The 27,491-nt window shown below is 37.2% G+C and overlaps 1 protein-coding gene across 1 annotated transcript; it reads right to left on the bottom strand.

The window, feature by feature from the left end:
* Positions 1-205: 205 nt before the first annotated feature.
* Positions 206-27,219, bottom strand: HSPA4 (heat shock protein family A (Hsp70) member 4). Its single transcript, XM_014059662.2, has 19 exons — positions 26,799-27,219; positions 23,230-23,287; positions 19,638-19,778; positions 18,988-19,110; positions 18,507-18,606; positions 17,538-17,671; positions 14,352-14,596; positions 12,786-12,862; positions 11,176-11,327; positions 8,293-8,399; positions 7,994-8,127; positions 6,348-6,529; positions 5,671-5,763; positions 5,234-5,386; positions 4,729-4,854; positions 3,935-4,042; positions 2,604-2,723; positions 2,341-2,502; positions 206-1,450 (listed from the first exon to the last, which is right to left on the bottom strand). Exons 1-19 carry the CDS (start codon positions 26,903-26,905, stop codon positions 1,244-1,246), a joined length of 2,529 nt encoding a protein of 842 aa, XP_013915137.1. The 5' UTR covers positions 26,906-27,219; the 3' UTR covers positions 206-1,243.
* Between the last annotated feature and the right edge of the window lie 272 nt (positions 27,220-27,491).

The raw sequence follows: 27,491 nt of genomic DNA, 5'->3' as shown, positions 1-27,491 counted from the left end.
GCTCTGAATTTCAAGTATGAACTAGGACACTGTTTAAAACTATATAAACCTCATGATTGTAAAACATGGCTTTCAAAGTCCAATATATTTTCAAGGAGTACTTTAACAGTTGGTTTTAAAGAGATGTACCAGTAATTCATGTTACTTATTTTCTAATCTTAAAGAGTTTCATGTAGTTTTCTTATAATCAACAGTTTAAAAAAAATCAGAATCCAGTGCATTTATTTCTTGTAATGTGTATGGAAGCTTTCATTTGATTTCAACACATACAAGTTAATGACAATTATCAATACTAGAAGAATAACACAGCCAAAGTGTAAATGAACACAAGAGTAAACTGCCAGATTCCTTCTTTAGCTGGAAGATAAAACAATCATTTTCAAGTGTAGGAAAACAACTACTATCTTCTATGTTAGCTTCTAATCAGAGTAACCAGAGGCAGCTAGCAGTACTCTCCCTTTTCCCCTACAACTAAGCTAGAGACAGAAATTTACACAGCATTTCTTATAGCTGGGGAGAAATTTATCATGAGGATACATATTGGATCTAATAGCATATTTTAGATAAATGCTATTCTGCATATCAGATAAACAATTTGATACAACACCTAGGACATAATGAATATTAATAGAGTGTGAACATGAACCAGGGAAAAACACTCCAGCTACTTCATTTCTTTACATTTAACCTGAATAAGTCATCTGAGCCATGTTGCCTTTTCTCACATAACCATAAAATGGTACAATAAAAATGTATTAAACTTGCAGATATAAAACATGCTATTATTGCTTCCATAATTCCAAAGGGATCACAATCTAATATCTTTATTATGCTCTTTTTCTGTTAGAACCAAAGCTTTAAATACTTCTGGTAATTTTCCATCAACTAATGTTGCTTCAATCCACAATAGTAATTTAATTGTAGATTAAAAACAAACTACCAAACTGTTCTAGTTGTTCTTACACACTTTAAATAATGGGATTCACAACATGAACAGGATTAAACTGAAAGAGCAGATGTGCAAATCTAATAGCTATCAAGAATTTCTGGCATCATATGGCAAGATTGAACTTATCCAGCTTAAGATTTAACTAACCTAGAGTTTGTCTCTCCCTACCAACTAATCCCATTCAAAAATGTACCGTGAGAAAATAACAGTTCTCAATTGGCTCCCATTTATATTCAGATCATAAAGTAGACAACATAAAGCTTTATTATAGTATGTAATATAAAGAACTGGAATTCAATCAATATCCATTTCTGGAAGTTTCTTTTCTGTAGATGTTGGAGCTGTTGAATCTGTATGCTGTTCAGCAGTCTGAGAAGACTTGGTGGCATCACCCTGGCCTTCTACTGGCCCATTCTGTTCTGCTGGTTTTTGATCCTCTTTTGGCAGTTCCACTTTGGGTTTGGGTTTGGTAACAATAGGATTACAGATGTTTATCAGTTCCTGAAATGAAAGAGTTGGAAGCACTGAAGCACTGAATGACAAATTATACCAAAGCTGCCTCCCAAAATGTATAAAAGTTAACACACAATTGCCAATGATATTCTTAATTGGGCTAAATGTCAACAATGTAAATAAGATATATTTAGTAATGTTGAAAGAATTTTCCTTGGCAACCACATTGAAACATTTATCTAGGTTCCTATCCATATGTCTCTCATTGTTCGTTCAATCCCAAATTGTTTTTTTTTCTTTGTAGTAAGATCTTTTACACCATAAAACATCCCTTTTAAGTTCTCAAGAAAATTTTTTTAAAAATCCTTTTTTGTTTGAAGGAGGATATCTAGCTAAATCTAAATTTAACTCCGCAGGTTTGTCAGAATAAATTTACTTGAAATCATAGTAGCCACTATAATGTTTGGTCTAATTATTGCTCTATTTGTTGTCTAATCTATCCTTGGAATAGATGCCGAATCTTTATAAAAATTGATATAATACCTTTTCTTTCCATCTAATAATTGTACTCTTTTAACTTGATACTAAAACCAAAGAAGACCATTGGGAAGACAACCACTATTTTTGTTTTAAAAAGTCCACTCACTGCTTTGTTAAAGCTTTCAAAACAAGTGGAACAATGCGAGCTCTGCTACTTTAAAGTATCAGAGTTAAAAGTATATAAGTATCAAGCTTTAAAGTATCAAAGTATGGTACTTCCTGTCTCGGTTTTCTAAGATGTGCATAAACACTTTTATTAATTCTTGGCTTAAAGGATTTAAATCAAATCATTTTTGTTTGTTCTTTTGCCAGCCTGAGATAATTTCATCTGTAGAATCTACAGAAAAAGTCTAAAACAAATCATACCACCAAGGCATTAAGTTTAAAAACTTATTTACTTTCGTTTTTGCTTCAATTTCCTTTGCTGTAATAACAGGGTCCAAAGTAAGACTTCGCTTATGCTGAAGATTAAGCTTATTGTTCATCCATTCCATTGCTTCATTTGCACTCTTCTCCACTTTCGCCATTTCGCCAGGGTCTAAGTGGTCGTACTGTTCATCCTAGTTGGGGGGAGGGGGGACATTCTTATAGTTTAGTGCTGAAAAAAGAATGGAGATTTTTGAAATCTATTTTGAAGGTTAAGAAAGATATAAAAAGACACCTTTTCTTTAAATGCATGAACAGCTTTCATATACTGTTGAACATGTTTTCCAAGCTCTTCAAAAGCTTTTGGTCTTTCTTCAGATTCTTGAAATCGTGCCTGAATGGGCTGTCCCACAGCCTGAATTAAGAGAAAAATTTATCAAGAAGTTAGTATCCTGTGAGATGAATTAAAAACTGCTTTAAATTCCTGAAAGTATTTCAAATTAAACATGCTATAACTTGTAGCCCTTTAAAATCTTGGGTATAGCCTCCAGACTCTCTCCAAAAGAAATGCAACTATAATGTGACATAATTGAACACTGTTACATAAACAAGCACTAATATTAACAAATGCCCTCTAGAATTAACTGTGACCTAAAAAACAAATGAAACACATAATTTAAATTAAACAAATCAAATATAATTTTGCTCCTAGCCTCATCTGTTTGTGAAGTGTGACTTCTAGCATACCTAAGGCCAAAGCTGAATAAACGTTAGCTTATTCCTAATGCATGAACCTGGCCAACATATTCAAATGTTTCCTAAGAATTACATGTAAAATTCTTTTTACAAAAAAAAAAAGCTCACTAAAGTACTTAGTTTAAAAGTGTCCAAACACTACTTGTTAAAGAATCCTAAAGGCAGAACATTACATATGGTGTTTTTATGAAAAAAGAAAAAGAAACATTATAGCTAAGTGCTATTAGGATCAAATGGATTACCATATTTTTCAGAGTATTAGATGCACCATTTTCCCTCAAAAGAGGCTGAAAATCTGGCTGCATCTTATACACTGAAGACAGCATTTTTGGCCTCCCGAAACCCTGTCCCCTTCACCAAAATGGCCGTGCATAGCTTTTAGGAGGTTTTTAGTGTTCCTGGGGGCTTGGGAGAGCAGACTTGAGCAAAAAAACTGGCCGTTTTTTGCTTGATTTTGCCGCCCCCGCGAGCACTCTATAAGCCACCTAAAGGCTATGCATGCCTTTTTTTTTATTTTTGGTAAAAAAACATATTTTCGCAAAAAATGGGCCATTTTTTTGCTCATTTTAGGGGGGACACCCCCCCCCCCGAGCATTCTACAAGCCTCCTAAAGACTATTTATGCCCTTTTGGGAGGGGGGAAACAGGCCCGTTTTCACAAAAAAATGAGCCATTTTTGGTAGGTCTGCAGAGTGCAAAAACTTTTTGTTTAAATTTGCCTCTTCAAAATCTTGGTGACTCTTATACTCTGATGCGTCTTATACTCCGAAAAATATGGTAGTTTAATTTCATTGTTTTTTTTTTTTGTTGCTAAATAAATAAAATATATATTATAGCCTAAGAAAATCTGGCAGTTTTCAGGTCCACTTACTTTCATTTCAACAAGTTTATCAATATAAACTTGTTTGGGTTGATCTTCACCCTCTTCATACAGCCAGTTCTCTGTGTCTTCCAACTTCAAAGTGAAGCTATTACGATCCTGGAAATAATTCAAATAAATTAAAGTGTTATTCTTCAGTGAAGAACTGAATTCCCAGCTTCCTAATTTTGAGAATCAAACATTGTACCAGGTTATAAAATGCACAGACAGTCCTCAATGACCATAACAGGACCAGAATTTGATTGCTAAGTGGCATGGTCTGAAGTGAAAAATCACAGGACCATGCTGACTTATGACAACAGTTTCATCAGTGGTGATCATATGACCGCAGAATTCTGGGACTACTGTACTGCAATTCTGCACCAGTTGCCAAATCCTGAATCGTGATCACATGATTGCAGCGACATTGCAATGGCTGCAACTTCAAGGACAGTCTGCAAGTCTCCTCATTCAGCATTGTTTTAACGTCAAACAGTTACTGAAAAAATGGTCACTAAGCAAGGACTATTTGTATTGTAAATATTTGTGGAATTAAAAAGAGATCAGTGGGTCAAAGATATCAAGAGATTTACAACTTAACAGTTAGAAAACAAATTCATAAAAAGGATGTGACAATGTAAATTCCACAGAAATTTACATTGCCTAAAATGTGCTACCTCATTACATTAAGCATTTCCGTGGAAATGCTTGAAAATTTAGTCACTGGACCCTAGCAACACTGATATTAGATTATTCTGAGCAGATCTGTTCCTATTTTTCCTAGTTGCACATCATTAAATACCTACCTCATCACTAACAAATTTTTCATACACGCCACAGAGTTTATCTCTCATTTCATAAACATATTCCTCTACTGCATTCTTGGCATCATTCCGCTCCTTCTCCAGTTTATCCTGCATAATCATTTTACCCTGCAGAAAACATAAAATGGTCACCTGAAGCATCTCCCATGGAAACAAGCTTGACTTCTGATAAATTCAGAGATCTCTATGCAGCGTTCTTGACAACTAATTGGATACTGCCTTCTTCCAAAGTGTCTTTCAATTTTCCAATTTAGCATGTGTCCTGATAATCTTTGTTAGTATCTCATGCAAATACTGCTTACCTTTCTAGCCCAAACAAGCCAGCCCACTGTTATCACTTCTAAGGTGAGCAATAAATATTAACCACTGATAGTTCATCACACCTTCCTTTACTGCAGGATGACAGAGTGAGATTACAAGGCTACATTGCACCTTTTGTTTTCAATTCTGGCCGAAATCCTGTGTTAAGTGTTTTAAACTAACTTACCTCATTCTCAATAAACAAGTTCAACATATCCTTTCCTATCTGCCACACCAAATGATTCTCAATTGGAAGATCAACTGTCGTTGTCTTTACTTTAGCTTTCTTAGCTTGAGGGGGCTGGTCCGTTTTCTTTTCTTTCGATCCGGCCTGAGATGTCTGCATTAAAACAGTATTTTAAAAGACTTCAGAACAGAAACATGCAACAGATTCTGGGTTTTAGGCTATTCAATTTCATGAATAAGTGTGCCCTAAATTGTTCCATTAACTGGGACGTATGTCTTTAAGAAACATGTACTGAAAAAAGTACCAAATTATTTTACAAATAGGCTGTCTAATAATTTTATCTTAGCTCATCCTTAGAGCAGAAAAGCAATCTGCCATTTTCTTTATATTATTCCACTAATTTTAAAGCATGTTTTATTTTCAGACATAGCTTTTACCTCCATTTCCTCAGACTCAGTCTTATTTTCAGCTTGTGTTTGCTGTTGTTGTTCCTCATTTTTCTGTTGCTCTTCCTGGTCTATTTGCATCTTCTGAAATTAGAAAGCAAAATGTTGGGTTACATGAAACTCCCATGTTATTGAATATGGGAAACTGAAAGTCCTCCTCTGAATTCAACACCCCATACCCACCCACTTGTAGTACTAATCACTGAAGGGATTGTTATAACCTTGAATTTCAGATACCAAAAAGAACTCAAATGTCTGGATCCCATCCCATTCCATCACTTTATTTTTTAGAGGGAAAGCACATTATGATGAATTGTTATTTAAGGCAGGTAACTGACAGTAGCCCACTTGCACTAATTGCTAAGCAACCCTTTGTTTTAATAACATATATGATACACTCCAGCTCTTATGTGTTTACTTTCATGAATCTAAGTTCTTTAACCACTTATTTAGAAGTAAACATTCTCCATAGAAGTGGATACTGTTAATGGTTAGCAAAATCAATGCACCCTGTGGATGCAGTTTTTATATAATCTTGTAACACTTAGGCTTGGATCTGCATAATCCTGTATTTGAAAGTTTAATGATAAAGAAAGCTGTTAGCAGAATTGACTTATTGTTAAATTAGCATAGCAACATTTACCAAAAAAATAATCCCCACCCATTACCTCTTCATCTTTTGCATGTTGATCTGTTTCCATGGGCTCTTCATTTTCCTCTGATTTATGAACCTCCACAAGGGATGCACTTGAAACACTGAAAATGCCATGGATGTTTACTCTGACTTTAACTTTCACTTTGGAACTGGATCCATCTTTTTGGGGTATTACTTTCTGAACTAAAAATTGAGCTAAATGGAAAATATAAAATATTTTCATTAATGTAAAAAATTAAATTGGAATTGCTAACAGAAAATAATTGAAATCTCTACTGCTTCCATTATTTTCTTTATTGTGTTTTAATAAATACAGTACAAAATTTGTTATTTTAAAAGATCATGGAATTTTCCAAATACATAAAACCAAAGATACTGTATAGCAGCAAATATTTCATTTTCCCTTATTGATCAAGTTAATTTACTAAACGTTTATCCTGCATTTTCACTATTTAAAACAACCAAAATGGCAATTTAAATTATTATAACCTGATTAATTAAATAGCGTATTGGTTAAAACAATTGCTAGACAGTATTTAATCATCATGTCTCTAAATTTCTAAAAGAGATGTAGACCGATTGTTTCAGTTTCTTGGAAGTACTACTCTGTTCAAAGGTAAACAGGTTCCTTCCCCAAGTATACATTCTTCTCTTGGGTATCTGGCAGTTCTAGATAACAGACAGTGAGGAGCAAATAAACAGAATGTTGAAGCGCTTCTATATCTATCTAGGATATTTGTTTAATTCAATGGTTAAGTGCCAATAAGGGTTCACTCAAATGAGGATAACATTTCCTCTGAAACGGAGTCATTTCGCTACATATTCCACAGCTCAAGGATAGTTGCAGACAGACCGATCGAAGTTCCCAACCCCTTAATATAAGTGAATTATTTTAAATTATGGGGACACTGCCATTTTAAAGACTTGGTTGCACAATCTGCTCTATGGATGTGAAAGTAGATCTCTCACTTGATTCTTTCATTTGGGAAAAGCATCTTAGGTTGCCTTGCATTGGGTAGAACCTGCCAACTTATTGCCACCTGCACTGTTAAAATATGTCATTTCCCTTGACACTCTTATCTTTAAAAAAAAAATTCTTTTTGTCTCCATCTCTTCAATTTTGGTCTAGTTTTCTTTACCCCTCTCTACCGATCTTGTTCTTTTTTCTACCTTAATCATTTTTCATCCCCAGTTCAGAGGTGGGTTGCTTCCGGTTCGGCCTGGATTGGCCGAACCAGTAGTGGTGGCAGTGGGAGGCTCCGACCACCTGTCCGGATGCTTCTGCGCATGCAGAGAAACGTTGCATGCACACAAACAATAAAACCAGTAGTAAAAATAATAGAAACCCACCACTGCCCCAGTTGCATCCTTTCTTCCTACCCGTGCTATGAATAGCTTCTATGCTATTCTTTCTAGCTTCTATGCAGCATGTACTGTTACCCAAAAAGGATTTATGATGGCCCCCAACAATCTCACACATAACCTATAAGAAAATACAGTATTTCCTACAATCTCACAAACTAGGCTTTGTCTTACATTTTAGCATAGATGTTAACACTAATGCAAGATCTCATGACAAAATAGCTTACAGGTATGTTCCTAGAGTGTGATACATATATTAAATACACAGAAACAAACAATATCTCTTATGCTACATACCTATTGCAGTGTTTGGATATGGCAATTCTTTAGGAGAACTGTAATAAGCTTCCAAAGTAAAGGGTTCCTTTCTGTAAAATGTAAGGACTTTGGAGAAAGGTGCAGCATGATTCTTTGGGAATACTTCACAATCACTATAAAAAGAATACATCCTTGTTCACTCAAATAAATAGTTTCTGAGAAGGCTTAACACTATAAAAATTATGTCAATAGTTCAAATATATGAAAAACTGTTAATGCTATGTTTATGTGCATATTCATTATATCATGATATATAAATCAGCTTTGTTAGGAGTTACCTTATCCCCTCTTCAGCCGGGGAGTTCCATTTTAAAGAAATGGGGTACGGCACCAAGTCTGTGATAGAAAATTCTCTCACTTTAAAAGCTGGTGATAGAATAGCACACTGTAAGGGGAAAAAAAGTTTGGTAGCATCAAATTATGTATAACATCAAATCATATACGTATCATCATGTATTAACACCAAAAGGCTGATAGGTTTCCATTTCAAAAACTCTTTGTTTATTCAATTAATGTATGATCATAGATCAAATTCTGATGTAAAGAGTACGAAACTGCAGTGGTTTATCATTTTGTCTGTCCTATCTCTTTGCATTTGTCAGACTTCATCCCATCATCTCAATTTAATTTTTAATAATTAAAGCTATGAAAATATAATTCAGTTATAGATGGAAAAGTTTATTTCTTTGCTGCCTCAATTGGTTGCCACGCACTTGCAGAATCTTGCACTTCCCTTTTGTTTTTTGCAGCCATTAAAAAAAATGACTATTTTCAATTGGAAACAAGCTACAATTCCCCATTAAGCTTTAGTCAAGAAGCCAGCTTTGTATATCTTTAATTAAATAGTATTTAGACAAATAATTAGGAATGAACAAATTATCCACACTTGTTTACTAAACATAACGGATAATGGTGGCCTCCCAGCTCCGGCGGTCCTTGGAGGAAACCGATTATCTAGACTCCTTTCAATCCGGATTCAGGCCTGGCTACAGCACGGAAACTGCTTTGGTCGCACTGACCGATGATCTCTGGAGAGCCAGGGACGGGGGCCACCCCTCCGTCCTAGTGCTCCTTGACTTCTCAGCGGCCTTCGATACCATCGACATGGTATCCTTCTGTGACGGTTGCGAGAGGTGGGGGTGGGAGGCACCGTTCTTCGGTGGTTCTCCTCCTACCTCTCGGACAGGTCGCAGTTGGTGTTGGTTGGAGGGCAGAGGTCGACCCCTAGGCCCCTTAATTATGGGGTGCCGCAGGGTTCGCTCCTGTCCCCCCTCCTGTTTAACATCTACATGAAGCCGCTGGATGAGATCATTCGACGACACGGGATAAAATACCACCAGTATGCGGACGATACTCAACTGTTGTCAGCCTCTGCTTTGCTGTTGCTTCGGCTGCCATGAAACGGGGAGGGAGGGCATGGTATTTGGGAGGGGTTACTAGTTGTGCTGGAGGAAGGTTCTGGAGCTCAGCTGCCTGTCGGACTACGCATGCGTAGGAGATTCCCGCCAGGACTAACGGCACCGACATTCCATCTTCGTGATGCCTTTTGAAGTTATCTCACACCTGACACTTGGGAGAATTATGATTGGACTGTAACTGTGATGCCAAGGGGTGGGGAATGGGTTATTCTATATATCAATCGCTTTCGCGCCTAAATAATCAGTCTTCGCTTCGCTATGCCTTTAATCATTTATAATTAGTAAAAGTACACTTGATTTCTACTCATGGAGTCTCGTGGTCTTCTTTCCTAATTATCTAATGGAGAGGTTCTGACAACTGTATCTGTCCGCCCCGTGCCCGCTCAGTGAAGCGGTTGACGTGATGTGTCAGTGCCTGGAGGATGTTAGGGTCTGGATGGGGGTAAACAAACTGGCTCTCAATCCTGACAAGACCGAGTGGCTGCTGTTTTTCCCTCCCAAAAATTGGCTATGTATTCCAACTCTCAGGCTGGGGGTGAAATTATACGCCCCTCAGACAGGGTTCGCAATTTGGGAATCCTCCTGGATCCGCAGCTGACTTTAGATCACCATTTGTCGGCTGTGACCAGGGGGGCATTTGCCCAGGTACACCTGGTGCACCAATTGCATCCCTACCTGAACTGGGAGGCTCTTACAACAGTCACTCATGCCCTTGTGACCTCAAGACTGCACTACTGCAATGCGCTCTACATGGGGCAGCCCTTGAAGAGTGTTCGGAGACTTCAGCTTGTCCAGAATGCAGCCGTGTGAGCGATTGTGGGTGCGCCTCGGTACACCCACGTTACATCTATCCTCCGCAAGCTGCACTGGCTGCCTATTGGTCTCCGGATACGCTTCAAGGTGCTAGTCGTCACTTATAAAGCCCTACATGGTATTGGACCTGGGTACTTGAGAGACCGCCTTCTGCCAATTACCTCCCATAGACCCATTAGATCCCACAGATTAGGCCTCCTCCGAATTCCATCTGCAGGCCAATGCCGGTTGTCGACCACCCGGAGGAGGGCCTTCTCTATGGCTGCTCCGGCCCTCTGGAACGATCTCCCCGTGGAGATTCGGACCCTCACCACCCTTCAGGCTTTCCGAAAAGCCGTTAAGACCTGGCTGTTCCAGCAGGCCTGGGGCTCCTGAGTTCCACCCCGACTCGAATTGTGCGTGTTGTGACTTTTTAAATTGTTTTGTATTGTTGTTCGTTTTTTTCTTTTTTACTTTTTTGTATTGTGTCCCTTCCCTTCTGGTTTGTCAGCCGCCCTGAGTCCCTCTGGGAATAGGGCGGCATACAAGTCGAATAAACCAAACAAAACCAAGCCAATTGCAAATATTTGAATATATGCTTATTTCTCTTTTTTCTGGAGTTGCTCACACATCTGAAAGGAAGACCCCAAAATGTGCTAGATATTTGGGCAGGAAGGGACTGCAGAGGAGGGGAAAGGAGAAAAATGTTACACTGTACATATCCTAGTTCGTGCAACTGTTTTTGGGTTTTGGACTATATAAATTTGCATTAAAAAACTCATTTGACTACTGCAGGAGCAAAATGCATTTCCTAACAAATACTCAATATTTCTTTCCAATTCAACCATAACATTTATTTCTAGCTCCTTTCAAACTAAAGGTTAACCAGTGTTTAATTAAAAACTACATTTGTAGCAGAAAACATTTTTTTCAGCATACCACTATTCTTACCTGTAATGCACAGCCTCGTGTGACAGCTTCATCCGCATTCAGAGTTGTACTGAGTTCTTTACCAAAAAATTTACTGATCCGCTCTTTCACAGCAGGTATTCTTGTAGACCCTCCTACTATTTCAACTGCACTGATATCCTCCTTCTTTAGTTCTGTGAAGAAAAAAATAGTAAGAGTCATTCTAAATCTAAATTCATCTGCATGAGTAGAATCCCACAGGTTTCAATATATGCTACAATGGCATTTTAAGCAATGCAAGCAACATTGGCACATCGGTCTGGGAATACACATACACATACAATAAATTCAAACTAAAAGAAATGTTTTTGAAGTATTCCATTTGGATTTGAATGAGGAAATATCTTGTAATTTTAAACAGTATCTATCTACTTTCTCAAGTATATTTTTCTCAAGTAGAAAAGGAAGTTTTTAAAACTGGTCAATCATCTGTCTGAAATGGTATAGGGCTGTAATGGCGAACCTATGGCATGTGTGCCAGAGATGGCATACAGAGCCCTCTGTGGGCACGCGCCCCATCGCCAGTTGCTTCTGAGTCCCGTCATGCACATACGCACTGGCCAGCTGCTCTCTTCCGGGTTCTTCGCACGAAGACTAGCTGGCTGGTGTGCATGCACACCGGACCAGCTGCTCTCTTCCGGGTTCTGGTGCTTGGTGCCGAAAAGGTTAACCACCACTGGTATAGGGTTTCCTGCCTGAGCAGGAGGTTGGAGTAAAAAACTTTCAAAGTCCCTTCCAACTCTGTTATTCTGCTAAATCTTCTCTGATGTAAAAATTATGGAATATACTGCCCTCAAAGCAATCCTTCAGGCCTGTCTACCAGATGTTTAGGAGAGCGTTTTTCTTTTTAAATATGTCTTTGATCTTGATTGGATGATACTGAATATTCATATATCTTGAAGGCCCGTTTATTGGGAAGGGAAATATTTGAGGGTTGGTATTACGTACATACAAAGAGTGTGTAACTGGGCAACATAATATGTGAGTAATAATGTGGCTAGTATTTTCTAGACATGAAAACAGAGCTAAATTTCCAGTCAAAGAACACAGTCCTTATAAATAACAGTATTTTTTTTCTACTTAAAGTCCAGGCTGTTTTATATTTAGCATTCTAAATATATGAAAACAAAAGTATTTGTATTCTGGAATCAATATAATGAATATGAATGAATGAATGAATGAATGAATGAATGAATGAATGAATGAATAATTAGCAATACAAACTTCAGAAGATACACTTGTGCTCTGATGGAGAATTGTGACACTTCCAAATAATATCTTTTGTTTTTTGGATTTCAATGCCATCTTTTGCCAAACATTCTTAATACTTTAAAATTTATTCTCAACCTTGTAAAGTTATTGGACTGAGTGATAGAAAGTAACCAAAGTCACCCAGATAACTTAATGGTTGATTGAGTGTTTGAATCTGAACCTTCCTAATCCTAACTTCTGCATCATTGACTATTAGTGATGCTCATTTTATTTAACCCAGAAGTAACTAAATATAAATTGCTCTATTATGCACTTCAGTGTTTCTGTAGTTATATTTATTAGTCCTGTACTGTACTACAAATAACAAAATGTATACTTACTAGCTTGATCTAAGACGCTGCGAAGAGGTGGCTCTATTCTGGCCAAAAGATCATCACACATCTCTAAGAATTTACCTCTATGGGTGGAAATGGAAAATTATTTTTTATGAAAAAAAGCCTAAAGATTAATAAAAGTCTCTTAAATAATCCCCCAAGTTGACAACATTCACAAAGCTGCATTTAGTAAGTTATATTTAGATAATAAACCAAAACTCAGACAGTTCAGTCTGCTGTATTCCTCAGGGTTTTTTTTTGTTTAGGTAAGATGCTTCTTTATTTCATTCCCACAATCCATAAAAACAAATTTCCACACAGCATGCCACACAGAAATTTAGTTTCTTCATATTAAGATATTAAGCATTCCTCTCTTTCTCATTCCAACTTACAGTAAAATTGTCACTTATGTTTTCAAGGTTATAGAGCACAAATCAAGGATTAAATACACAGCAGATATATATATATATATATAGATATATATAGACAGACACGCACATACATACATACATACATACATAGGCAGGCAGACACAGACATGGATAGATGGATAAATATAAATATATAGATACACACACACACACACCGGAATTATGGTCATAGGTTTTGAATTAATGATTAAAACATTTTGTATTAGTTTTGGATGTGCTATTGCCAATAGTACAGCATTTGCAGACTAATTTATTTAAAGAAATATACATTTATAAATACAATGACTATTTGTAATTGGGGTACATAACCTGCTTTCTCTGAGTTATACAGTCTCCCCCCCTCCATCCACCACCTATGCCAGAGAAAACAAGCTAAGCTGAACTTAATTAAACATTATGTATTATGCAATTATTCCTTATATATTTAATACTCTTCTCCCTTTTCCATGTTAAAACTGTAATTTGGCAGCAAATTGGAGATTACATCTACACCTACACATCACTCCAAGATGATAGAAACAGCATTCCTAATTAATTCACATTATCAAAACCTCAGATCCACCTCTGGGAGAATTGAGATAAAAAAAAACCATAGTAGAAACTGTTAGTAATTTTCCTAATTCTAATATATAATTGTCCACTTTTCCATTCCCTTTATTATAGGTAGTTTTCATTTACCAAACACTTATTCAACAATAGTTTGAACTTACAGTGATGCTGAACAAAGAGTAGTTATGACCAATCCTTGTACTTAGGACCGCCACACAATCATGATCTGTGACCTTCCCTGTTGGTTTTTGACAAGAAAAGTCAATGGGGAAGCTGGCAGGAAGTCACAAGAGGTGGTCAAGTGAGGTCCTTGCTTAACACACTCCTCACTTAAAAATGGCAACTGAAAACTGCTAGAACTGACGTGGTTAAATGGTGCAATCATGAGGTATTTTTCAACTAACAATTATGTCACTTAACAATGGAGTTTTCAGTCCCCAATTAGCATTCTTAAGCAAAACCTACCTATACCATTTAGCCAAACAATTAAAATAAAGATGTAAGCAAGGAAGTGTGCTCACATACTTAAAACGCTGATTTAAGAAAAAAAGTTTTTAGAACTTCATTACTGAGGTATATTAATCTGCAATACCTGTTCATAGTCCCAGAGACATCAATATCATTCATGAAGCATTCTATGTTCAGGGGCAGGTCAGAAGCATTTGCACTCATCAGTTTCTTCAGCTTCTCACATTCCTGAGATAATCTTAAAAGGGCCCGAATTTTGGACTTTATGTCTAGTTTGTATTTTTTCCCAAATTCTTCACAAAAATAATTTACTAATACTTCATCAAATTTCCTGCCACCGAGCATTGTGTCAAATGCTGTTGCAAGTACCTTCACAATAAAAAGAAAAAGTATATTATCTATTAAACAAATGGCAAGTTATTAATCAGCCGATTAATTCAATCACCAATAATGAATCCAGTTTAGGGTCATATAAAGTACTAATCTAACAAATTACAGCAGCCACATAGTATGCATGTTTATTCACTAACACACACACACACACACACCAATCCTACTTAAATATCAATAAAGAGACACTTCCAAGCTGAAAGAAGTTACCAGAATGTAGAAAACATTGTACCAGACTATGTCCTTAGCAACTGTCAATTACAGGATCATTTATGCAGAGAGAATGCTTTTTCATAATATACTGAGCCATGCTAGTTATACTTAGTAAATTATTCAGAGGCATATGGTTGTAGTATAACTAAACCACCTGGTACACTCAGAGCTTCCTGTATTATCTTAATGTAAATTAATGGCTACAGTACCATATAGTTAAGCAGCTATTAACCTGTCTGGAGAGTGTAGCGAATTTACTCCAATTTCATTTCCATTTACTACATTCTAATGAGCATATATAGCTTATTTAAATAAACTAACTGAGAGAAGGACTAGCCACTCCCATCCTGCACACAGATAGTACGTGCTACCATCAGCTCCTCTCAGTTTTTGTCACTTTGTCCATGCTTGTCACTTTTCCAGGGGGAATAAACAGTCACAGTCAATGCTAAACTTCTAATTTGTTGTCCCTTTGTTTCATATTGTTCATGAAATGAAACATTCATTAAATGAAATGTTACTTTGATTCTTTATTGGATCCCTGAAATGGGGCCACACATATTTAGAAATTAGAAAAGAACTGTGAACTTTATATTGTTCATGGTGTATGGGTTACAATGTTGGAGACTGTTTTTAATGTTCTAATTTTCAAATTTTGCAGTAAAGACACTCTACTCTGCAGTAATTGTCCTTTTTGCCACATCTATTTTCACTTCTGATCAATCTTTCACATCAACGCAAATTTAACTGCAAGTGTGATTTAATGGTAAATAATTTCAGGATGTTTGCCTATGTATAGATCATATTCTGCATGTCTTCTTTTCAAAAAGATAATTTGTTTTGTAATGTTGAAATCGCAAATGAAACCCACTCTTTCAATTAACCATCTGGAAATCTATGTTCTAGATGGGTACATACTCACTCAACAAACCACAAAACAGTGCTATTATTTATTTTAGTTCCAATACAGGCAATCAATATTTGTTTTTATTCAGGGTTAAAGTGAGCAATACAGGTAGTCCTCGACTTACGACCACAATTGAGCCCTAAATTTCTGTTGCTGAGTGAAATGGTTGTTAAGTGAGTTTTGCCCCATTTTACCACCATTCCTGCTACAGTTGTGAATTTGTCTTCCCCATTGATTTTGTTTGTCATAAGATTGCACTCACTGGAGAAGAGCCTAATGCTGGGAAAGATTGAGGGCAAAAGAAGAAGGGGACGATAGAGAATGAGGTGGCTGGATGGAGTCACTGAAGCAGTAGGCGTGAGCTTAAATGGACTCTAGAGGATGGTGAAAGACAGGAAGGCCTAGAGGAAAATTGTCCATGGGGTCACCATGAGTCAGACATGACTTCGCAACTAACAACAAGATTGCAAAAGGAGATCACATGATCCCAGAACACTGCAACCATCATAAATATGAATGTTGCTCAGCAACTGAATTTTAATAATGTGATCATGGAAATGATGTTAACAGTTGTAAGTATGAAAAATTATCATGTTACTTTTTCAGTGTCATTGTAACTTTAAACGGTCACTAAATGAACTGTTATAAGTCGAGGAATACATGTATATGAAATAAACAGCTGTGAGGAAACATAATCTGTAATGCAGCACGCAATAACATTTATGTACCTGGCAACCTGATCAAAATATAGCGCACAAAAAACACAGGGACAATTACATTATCGTACAACCTGTGCACTTAATTTCCTTATAGCAAATAAATAAAAAACAACTACTAGTCAGGCAATATTGCATATAACTGGTTCTCTCACACACGTCTGGCAGAGACAGAATGTGCACTTGCTGTTCAATATGTTTTATATCAGCCTAGGAGCCTTTTCTTTACTGTAATTGGGTTAAAACAGAAAGATTTCAAATATTTTTTCAAATCTCTATTGTTTTAAAATGGTTTTAGTATTTTAATTATATTCTTAAATTACTGTATAAGCTACCCAGAGCCACTGATTGAGACTGGCAGCTATAGAAATTGAATGAATGAATCGATCGATCTAGGAATATTTGGCATTACAAACACTAAAGAATATAATAGATGTTAAGTATTACCTCCTCTGCTACTTGATCCTCTCATAGTCACACATAAAGCAAACGCTGCAGTTTAGTTCATTATATTGCTTTTTATAAGGAGGCAGTTTCCAAGTTGATATATTACATTAAGTCATGGTTTGCTCAATTACTAATACTATACTGAATAATGCAAAACACTCAGCCATAAACACAAAAATGTTTAATGTGCCATAACATTAAACTACTATGCCATAACAATACAAATAACATTGTAAGTTATGGCAGTGGCTTACTGCAATGTGCAAACCCTGTTACTGTGATGTTTCTACTACAACTTTCCTTTAAATAAAATAATCTACAAGAAAGTTAATACCATTAGCTTTATGTCTCAAAGGTGTTTTTTTCAAAAGGCAACGGGACTGGGTTTTTTTTCTTTTCTTTTTTAAGAAGTTTCATCAGTTCTGGCAGGAAGGTCGGGGCGATGGAAGGATTAGATCTGAGAGCATTCGGAAGGTGGTGGTGGAAGGATCGTACTTCTTTGCGGTCATCTGATTAGCTTTATTTTTAATTGCTAGCTTTATTTATCAAATGCATCAACACATCCACATTTTTCAGCTATAATACTTAAAATGGTAGCAATAATATCATAATTAACATGAATAGACTTTATACTTGCCTTCAACTTCCCCTTGTTGAATGCACATACAGATACTTGATAAGCTGAATGCCCTATATCAACAAATACCACATTTCTTGGTTTTTCTTCTAATGCAGGCAGGTCTTGTTTATAGATCCCATAGGCTAGAGCAACTAGACAGAAACATACAAAAATTTCATGATCCTCTATTTAAGAATTCTTTTAATTTTTGGTTAAGAATGCCACTTAAAACATTTAGTGCACAATTGCAATCATCTATCAGAAAACAAATATTCTTAATATGGATTAAGGTCTACATGATAAATTACCTTTTTATTATAGACAGAACTTTCCTAACACTCTGTAAATCTCAAACTATAAAACAATTTATACAATAAATTGTACCAACTAAGTATATATGTAGAGAACATTTCTAGAAACATTGAAGCCATATAGAAAAGCCATTCTCCCTTTTCAGGATTTATCTCCAGAATACTTTGGCTGAAATCCAATTTTAATAATTTCTACAAGTTATTTACTGAAATGCTGTATCTCTAAGCTGCTTCCTGTTTAAAAAAAACCTAAACCTCAAAACAGTTTGTAATAATGGTTCTTTTCCCTCATCTTCTTCAATCTTTCTACTGCCAAAATATACTGTATTTTAAAATTTTCTGAGGATGTAGAGAGGCTATGTCCTATTTCAATTGCAACAAAAAGTTATTCCATTAGAGAAAAAGGGGAACTAACATTTTTTTTTTAATTTGTAGATTAATTTGCTTTGTGAATTTCTGTGCTTTCACATTTAAAAGTAATCAAAATGTGAAAATATTACTCTATCCATGTACAAATCTGAATGACTGTAACAGAAAAAAAGTTTAGTGAATTGAAATAAATCTTGAATTATTTCTCCTTTATTCAATGTAATGAAATTAAGACTAAAACAAAACTTAACTTGGGTGCAAGACTTGCAAATGTATACTTCAGTATTCTTTGCAGTTATCTACCTACCTGCGGTAGTTTCATTAATTAACTTCAAGCAGTTTAATCCAGCAATCTGCGTAGCATCCATGACAGATCTCCGCTCTGCATCTGTATAAAAGCAAGGAACCTACAAGACATTTAAAAGTTGATTTTTAAAAAGAATCCTTTCAAATAAAATATTTTTAATAATTGGATTTTTATCCATATTTATTAATTTTTCCACATACGTAGCATAGGGAAGTAAAAGTTAAATGATCTGGTTAGTAAAATTGTTAACAGATAATAGTTGACAAATGACACAGACACAATATTTACAAGCCAAAATACTATCTTTCCTTTAGTTTCTGTAAATAAAGAATAACAGTCTGGCCTGAGAGGCTTAGAATATGATAAACCATCATTAAGGAAGCTAGGCAACAAGCTGTAATCAATTTCATTCATTTTCATTCATAAGATTTAGAAAAGTTAAATTTAGAAAATATAAAAAAGATACAGATTTATTACTTACAGATACAACACAGTCAACTACAGGTTTTTTAAGAGCATTCTCTGAAGTTTCTTTGAGTTTAGAGAGAAGCATTCCTGTAATCTGCTCAACTGTGAAGTTTCGTTCTTCTTCCATATATTTAACCTTAGTTAGAAACAAAATGATATTTTAATTGTTAATTTTCCAGAGTAATTTTCTCAACTAAAACTTTAATAGCATGTTTAAAGTTTAAATAGATTTCTCCCTTCGTGTCACAAATAAGCACAAAAGAGCAATCAACAGTACGCTTTATTTTTCATATTTTTAAGGAAAAAAATTCTGATACTTATTTTATCTCACATAATGTATCTTAGTGAACCGCAAAAGATAACTTTACTAGGAACAGCTTGTATCCCATATTATTTAACTTTAATATTAATAAACAACATCTGCCTATCTCAAGTCCTTGGGAAGTATACAGAAATCCAGTCTAAACATCTGGCTGACTCCCTGACCAACAATAATTTATAAGCCATGTAACTCCCATCTCTTTAAGGAAGACAATTAAATTCTTAATATTTGAATAATATCTGTATTTCTCTGCTTTTATTTTTTTCTCTTTTTTCAAATAGCCAAACTATTCTAATTTTGTAAGCAAGCAATAAATAATATGTGCACATTCAAGGTCATACCTTAATGCCAACTGAGAGCGAGGGCAGCTGGACAAGCTCATAAGCAAGTTTAGCTTTTTCATCTTGAACAAAAGGATCCGAAAATGCACGACCATGAAATCTTTTAAAGCCTTGTACTGTATTCTTTGCATTTGAAATTACCTAGAAGAGAACAGAATTTAGCCTCATGTAACAGAACATTAATACTTTTGCAGTAAGCTGTAAAAACAATTTGAGGAAAAAGTACAATGCTTTTATAGAATTTCACATTTTTTTTCATGATATGATGTCAACTCTCTGTGTTGACGTTCCATGCAGAGCGTCATCAGCGGAGCCGGATCTCAGATTACAGTAGCTGGGTTGAGATGAATGAAACTATTGGATAACGTGATTTATTGACAAAGACTGAAGGGAGGGAAGAACAGGGCAAAGTTCAAAAGCAGATAAAGAAAGCAAAAAAGATGGCTGCGAATAAGAAATGCCTAAAGAAGAATGCCTAATGAATCTGTTAATAAATCACTGCTTTTTGTATTACAATATCGAGTTACTTATTATGAAGCAGGCATCGTTAGGGTACTTTACAGACAGCCATCTTTTGCTTTTAAATATCAGAGATGCCGAGGGGGGACTCAGAAGACCATGGCAAAAGGCCAGCTATCCGAACAGAGCTGGATAGCAGACATCAGACATCAAAGCCGAGATGAGCAAATTAAGAAGAGATAAGTAATCAACCCCTAAAAACAGTTAAAGCTGAGCTTCCCCCACCCACCCCTAAGCCCAGAAAAAGGGAAAGGCCCTAAGCGAGCTGGGAAGAGTGGAGGGGATGCTGGACTGGAATCAAGCCAGGCCCCCAAAGCCCCCAATGGAGCCCCTGGGAAGTTCAGGAGGAATTTGACTGGGTCACCCTCCGTGAAGAAAGGCCATTATGCGTGCCAAAAGAGAGGGAGGAAGCAGTGGAACCTCTTGAGGTGATGAGAAGCACATGGAAACACGTGGCGAGCCAAGGTGGCGCAGTGGTTAAATGCAGCACTGCAGGCTACTTCAGCTGACTGTAATTCTACAGTTCGGCTGTTCAAATCTCACCGGCTCAGGGTTGACTCAGCCTTCCATCCTTCCGAGGTGGGTAAAATGAGGACCCGGATTGTTGTTGGGGGCAATATGCTGACTCTGTAAACCGCTTAGAGAGGGCTGAAAGCCCTATGAAGCGGTATATAAGTCTAACTGCTAACTGCTAACACAGCCCCACTTCTCCACCCATTGGAAGGAAGATGAAGCCAGTGCCTCTCCCACGTAGCAGGCAGGCTGCTCAGGGCAGACAATCTCCACCCTCCCTCTGAACTAGAACTGAGGAGTATCTTCAGACATATCAAACACTATACAGAGGCCGAAAGGAGGAGGGAAGGGCACTGCTGATTGAACTACTCCAATTCAGAGGAAAGTTTGATGGGAACTCAGACCAGTTAGCCCTATTCCTTGATTCAGCTGAGGTCCACTTGGAATAGTATGGACACCTCTACTCATCCCCCAGAGCCATAGTGAATATTATCATAGAGGGATAGAGGGAGAAGCAAGGGAATGGCTAGCAGCCCTCCACAAGAGGAGAGCCCCCCAACTGCAAGGCGTATATAACTTCCTATGACTGCTAGAGGCCAGGTGTGAGGAGGTGGAGGAGGACCTGTATGCGGAAGATGAGCCCAGCGAACTAAAGCAAAGGGGGCTCCCTATTAAAGACCACATCCGCAAATTTAGGAGAGTCATTGGAAGGCTACCCCCTTTACCAGAGAGTCTGTTAGTGTATTTTTTCAGAACAAGTCTGGACCAGCAGATTGCCCAAGTAACTGCCTACCGTGACATTCCAAACAGACTCTCTGGGTGGTTCTGAGTAGCAATAAAAGTCGACAGTAGGCTGCATGCCAACGACATGAGGGAAAGCAACCGGACACAATGGTGATCACATGACCTCAGAATGCTGCTACCATTGTAAATATATGCCAGTTGCCAAGCATCTGAATTTTGATCACATGATCATTGGGATATTGTGATGTTGTAAGCATGAGGATCGGTCACAGGTCACATATTTTCAGAGCCATTATAACTTTAAATGGCCCCTAAACAAATGGTTAATAAGACAAGGACTACCCATATGTGCAAATGAGATTAGAAGAAATTCAGCCACTTAAATTGTGCAACAGTTTATTGCACAAGAAAATTAAGTAATAGGATTCCCTTCAACAATCCCAGCTCCATCTGAAAGTGGCACCCCAATTTTCTTGCTATAACTAATTCACTAACTCAACTACAAGCAATTTTTCAATGCATTCCTTTCTGGTAGGAGCGATGCAACCTTAATGAAATAAAAACAAGTGGTGGTATCTAATATTTCTTTGGTAAAGGCTTAATAATGCAAATACAGCAACATACTGTTACATCAGAATTTAAGGTGGAAGGATATTGTGGATGAATAAGATTATGACACAGAGTAAAGATCTTTATCTAGAAGATAAAAAAGTAATTACAATGTCCTTTATTAAGGCATATTTAAGGCATTGTAAAGATTAAACAATTTTTTGTTATGCTCTATTTGTTAGCAACCACTTGATCTGAGAGTTGCAAGTCAAGCCTCTCATCGATCACATATTATAATGCAGGCCATGTCATTATTTCCATTTTTAAAACATAATGACCCTAACACAGAAAATGAATCATAGCTGCATTAAGAATTTGCACATTTTCTGTTTTAACATATAATACCGGTATATGAAAATACAAAGATTTCCTCAAATTGAGCACAGCTCCAGGTACCTGGTATCCTTACCATTTTCTTGGCACTTTTATAAAAGTTATTTCCTACTACCTTTGTGGGGGGATAGTTTATTATGTAATTTTCCACTCTAGGTTTACATCCTTGGAATTTCCAATGATGTCCACTTAAATACTCATGGCAGCTGACCCTATTCAACAATAATTAGCTAAAGCACAATAGTCTTATAATTGTGTTTAAATATTAAAGCAAAAAATAGTTGTAATTGATAATCATAGGTAAATCATGCCTCTTCTAAATTTTTGCCAGAACTATAAAATAAAGAACATATAAGGGGGGTATCACAACCCACTTGTAATTTCATGTTGGAACAATTCAGCTCTGGATTTTCTCTTCATCCTCTATAGAATGGGCCAATAGAAATTTTACAGGTGTGGTTTGTATATTTCTGGAAGTCTTTGATTCAGAATCAGGAATGGATTCTTTGACGGTGGGGGTTTGGCCTTATTTTAACAACTAAATCCCTCCTTAAATTCAATTGCCGAGAAAAGTGAAACAGCAGAACAGGAAAGAAATACACAAGAGAGACGTATTGGCATTAGTTAACTTCTGTATAAAATTTCCTATTTGGATTCCAGAATGCACTTCAAATTATTCACCAAGTCAAGATACTTTTTATAAGATAAGCAAACATAGTATAGAAAACATAAATGTTTCAAGAATTCAACATCATTAAGCCTGAATATGAAATATTTAACACAACTGTTTTAACACACACACAAAATGATATTTCAATGTTTTCATTTTTCTAGCAATTATGTAATTATTAAAAAATTAAAATAAAATTCTCACCTGGCTCTTGGCTGCAGCTCCAATTGAACGGTTCTTGGGTCCAAATGATACACATGACCTAACATAAAATAAAAAAGTAGTTTTAAAAGTTAGATCACAGTAGTAGTTCAGTTTCAATATAGGTTTCAAAAATAAAACAATGAGTAAGCTTAAATGATATGAAACTTAATGAGGTGCCCTCAATGAATTTATTATAAAGATCATTTTTTTAATTAGAACACATTTCCTAATAGACTTGTGTCATCTTATTGTGGGGAAAATAGGAGGAGGAAAGGAATACTGTGTATGTTTCCTGTTTAAGTTACTTATAAAATATGAAAGGTGAGGCATAAATCTAATAAATAAATAAATCTTGGTAAATTAAAGTTGCTTCTATGGAGCACAAATCTTTTTTAGTTATCCATTCAACACAGTCCAACTAATTTTCTCCAAAAAGTTAGCTTTTTTGGTGGATGAACTTTTTATAGATAAATTTATAGGCAAATGATTTTAGGATTATTATTCATCATGTTACTGACTTGGATTCTCCTATTTTTAAGAAACAGATTTTCAAGAGAGCCTGAAGAGATACATATATAGTACTTTATCTTTTCAGAGTCATCTTCAGAGTTGCCTTGAACCAAGAGAAAGGCAGCACATAAAATTTGATGATAATAATAATCCTTGGGACAGACTTGATAGATGGACAAAAATGCCAAATCCAGTCTAAACATTTAGTTGACTATGCGACACTATAATATCAATACTTAAAAAACCTCTCTGTCTGATTAAGATGCTATTTCATCCCACAGAAGATATGTGCTATGAAATTCACTCAAAAACTGAAAACCACAAGTATGCTTCATGAAAAATGTGGTACACTGAAAAAGGTGCTTGTTTTATTGCTGCAGTCAATACGCATTAATTACAGATAGAACAATATACAGTACAGAATAACTAATTTTAAAGCAGTGTGCATGGCTGCCCAAACTCACATTGCCTAACACTGAAAAATAATTTATTTATCCTGCCTTTATAAGTAATTCAACATGATAAGCCGAGGTGGCGCAGTGGTTAGAGTGCAGTACTGCAGCCACTTCAGCTGATTGCTAAGCTGCAGTTCGGCGGTTCAAATCTCATCGGCTCAAGGTTGACTCAGCCTTCCAGCCTTCCGAGGTGGGTAAAATGACGACCCAGACTGTGGGGGCAATTGACTTTGTAAACCGCTTAGAGAGGGCTGAAAGCCCTATGAAGCGGTATATAAGTCTAACTGCTATTGCTATTCCTCAGAACAATAACTGTGTGAGGTGGGTTGGGTTGAATGTCCAGCCCAAAGTCACCCAGCTAGTTTTCATGCCTAAAAAGGGACTAGAATTGCACAGATCAAAATAATGACATAAAGGAAGGATGAAGGACATGCATGTCCATGATTAATAATCTGAAAAAAAAATCAGAAATGTAAATACTGTGCAGCTATAACAATTTATTTACAAAATGGAACATATGTAAATTCAGAATTTAAAATAAATCCAGAATGCAATATTACCTTTTCTAAAATGTAGGATTTAACAATGATTCTATTTCCAAGGTTTATAAAATATAAAATTTCTCAAACCAAAATTCTAGATCAGAGTTCTTTAATGTGGAGTTTAAAAAAGGGTTTCTAGTATCTTTAAGGAAAATAAAGCATCGAATGATAAGTTAACTAAGTGGATAGCTAGAGTATACTATGACTGTTTCCATTAACCTGTCAAGAGTTAATTTTCTTGATGTAATCAAAGCTTTTATGGCAGAATTCTGGCTTTCTGTATATTGCTAGACTACAATGTTTATCAATGTTGGGCTGATTAAGAATTAGGGGCACTAAAGTTTCCCCACTACTACACTGAGGGATATACTTGACTGTAGTGAACCTGATTTCAGAAACACTTAACTAGTTTCTCATTGAACAGTTAACCATGTGACAAATCACATTAAACTCAATTTATCTCCGTGAAGACAAATAACCTCTTCCCAAGAAAGTACAGATTTGCAAGAGGTAATTTACGTAAAATAATGGAATCCAACTTCATGTTCAGTGTAGAAAGAAACACATCCAGTAAAGGAAAAGCCCACCACCTCTTCTCATTGATTCTTCTGTCAACTATTCTTTTGTAAACTTAAAAATAACATTCAAGCACCAGCTTTTTTCTTGCAATTAATACAACAATGCTTTATCTGTCACTGCCTTTTTTTGTATGGTATTCTTTCAAATACAAGAGAATGGCTCTCACATCCCTCCTCAACTTTCTCTTCAAAAGTAAAGATACCACGTTCCCAGTCTCTGATTATTTTTGATGCACTTCTTTGGATCTCTTCCAATTTACATTCTTTGTTTAAATAAAATTAAACAGAATGGAGTTTTTCAATTCAATATTAAATATTAAAACTAGCGGAAGGGAAAGAGCAGCACTGGAAAGAAAATACAACTATTGGCAGAAGCATAGAAAAATTGTAAATTAGAATTGCATACAAATAATATCAAAGTACAATGAAGGATTGGAGGAAAAGAGAGATTTTGTTGATGCTAATATTAAACAATAAATACATTTTACAACATTACTGCAAATCACCCACTGATGATCCAAAGCCCAGTCCTATGCTAACCATATTTCTTCATCAGAGTATATGCATTGCTGCGTTGCACTGCACATATTTTACAAGTTGGCTTTACTTACCTACTATACAGGACGTTATCTTTAAAATAGCATTTCTTTAAAATAGTATTAAGTAGGATCTTTCTAGAACAGCATTGAAGTTACACTAGAGGCAAACTGATAACCTCATGAATTTCCCTTCAGACTGGATGAAACCTACACCCCCTCTCCTCCCAAGGACGCCTACTTTCAATTATGTGAACACTACGCCTTCTCCTTCTCTGCCCAACGGAATAAAAGATAAAAATACAAACTTAATAACCATATTGGTTTATGTAAACTGTAAAAGCTCCTGCGTGGATTAGCTTTTTTTTAAAAACAATTTCGGTTAGGATGATATTTCAAATCATAGCGGCCATCCCTTGAGGCATGCCGCAGTTTTAGGAAGGCAGCTTCAGAAACATTTAAACCGGGTTACTTCCCCCTTCCTCTGCCCAAGCAGTCGGCTCCTCCACTGGCCGGTTCCGAACCCATTCCCCTTCCCTTTTTTCAGGAACATCTCCATGTGGGGCGGAGGGCAGAGAGAGCAGGAGGAGGGAGGGAGGGGAAAAAAAGTATTCCTCCTAGGCGCAGCGGCACCTCGCATTACTCACGAATTATTAAGGGCGCCCTTTTTTCTCTCGTTCCCTCTGCTTTGAAAGCCCAAAGGTGTGGCCGCTCCGGGTGATAATCACCTCTTACCTCTTTCCAATTCTAGCGAGAAGGTAGAGCTTAAGTGAGGATGGCGGCGTTTTCTAGGCCACCGGCGCTCGGGGGTTACCGCACCTGACAAGTTTGCGGCGTTTCCTGTCCCCGTTGCGGCGTTTTCTCCGCCACCCCCCCCCCCCTTCCTCCATATCCCGGAGCTTTCGCCATAAATTGGATCCCCGGCTTCCCGCCGGAGGAGTTACTCACGGGGTGCAGCGGTCGCTGTACTCGTTGGCGATCGTTTCGATCCCCCCCGCGCGGGCCACGGCCACATAGCAGCTCTGGAAGCCCAGATCGATTCCCAGCACGGACATGGTGCCTTCGGGGACGAGGGAAAGAAATGCCCGAGAGAGGCCCGAGAGGCCTACTTCAAAAGAAGATCGCAAGGGGCCGGCTGGCCGGGCAGACGAAGAAACTAGAACCGAGCGGAGGAAGAGAAGAAGAACCCTGAGCGGCCGCCGCCTGAGGGGGAAGAAAGCAGTTCACCGCCGCGGGAGCCTTTTGCAGTTCACCCGGAGCAGCCGCTCCGACTGTTTAAATGGGTTGCCGCAGCACGCGACTCCGGCTGCCTCCTCGCGCTGGTGGGGGCGGGGGGAAAGGGACAGGCGAAGCGGCAGCGTAGAGAAATCTCGAAGAATCCTGACCCGTCTAAAGGAAGGGGTGGGGGGAAAGCGGGAAATTATCTCGCGAGATTCCGGGCCGCGATGCGGGCTCCCCCTCCCTTTCGCTCTGACGAACGAGCGAGCGAACGAACGAGAGCGCGCGCGCGCCCACTCACACTCGCGGATCTTGTTAAAATCTGGCTACGGTTATCCTCGCGCCTGGAATGCCGATGAGGAAATGAAGACGGCGAATCGGGATGGGAGATATGGGATTTTGCACTCAGGAAGGGCTCCAAAG

The sequence above is a fragment of the Thamnophis sirtalis genome, unplaced genomic scaffold (genome assembly GCF_051295495.1).
Source record: "Thamnophis sirtalis isolate CommonGarterSnake01/CBP01778 unplaced genomic scaffold, rThaSir2_p1.2 scaffold_3, whole genome shotgun sequence".
NCBI classification, from domain to species: domain Eukaryota; kingdom Metazoa; phylum Chordata; class Lepidosauria; order Squamata; family Natricidae; genus Thamnophis; species Thamnophis sirtalis.
This window is presented reverse-complemented; position numbering and strand designations above follow the sequence as displayed.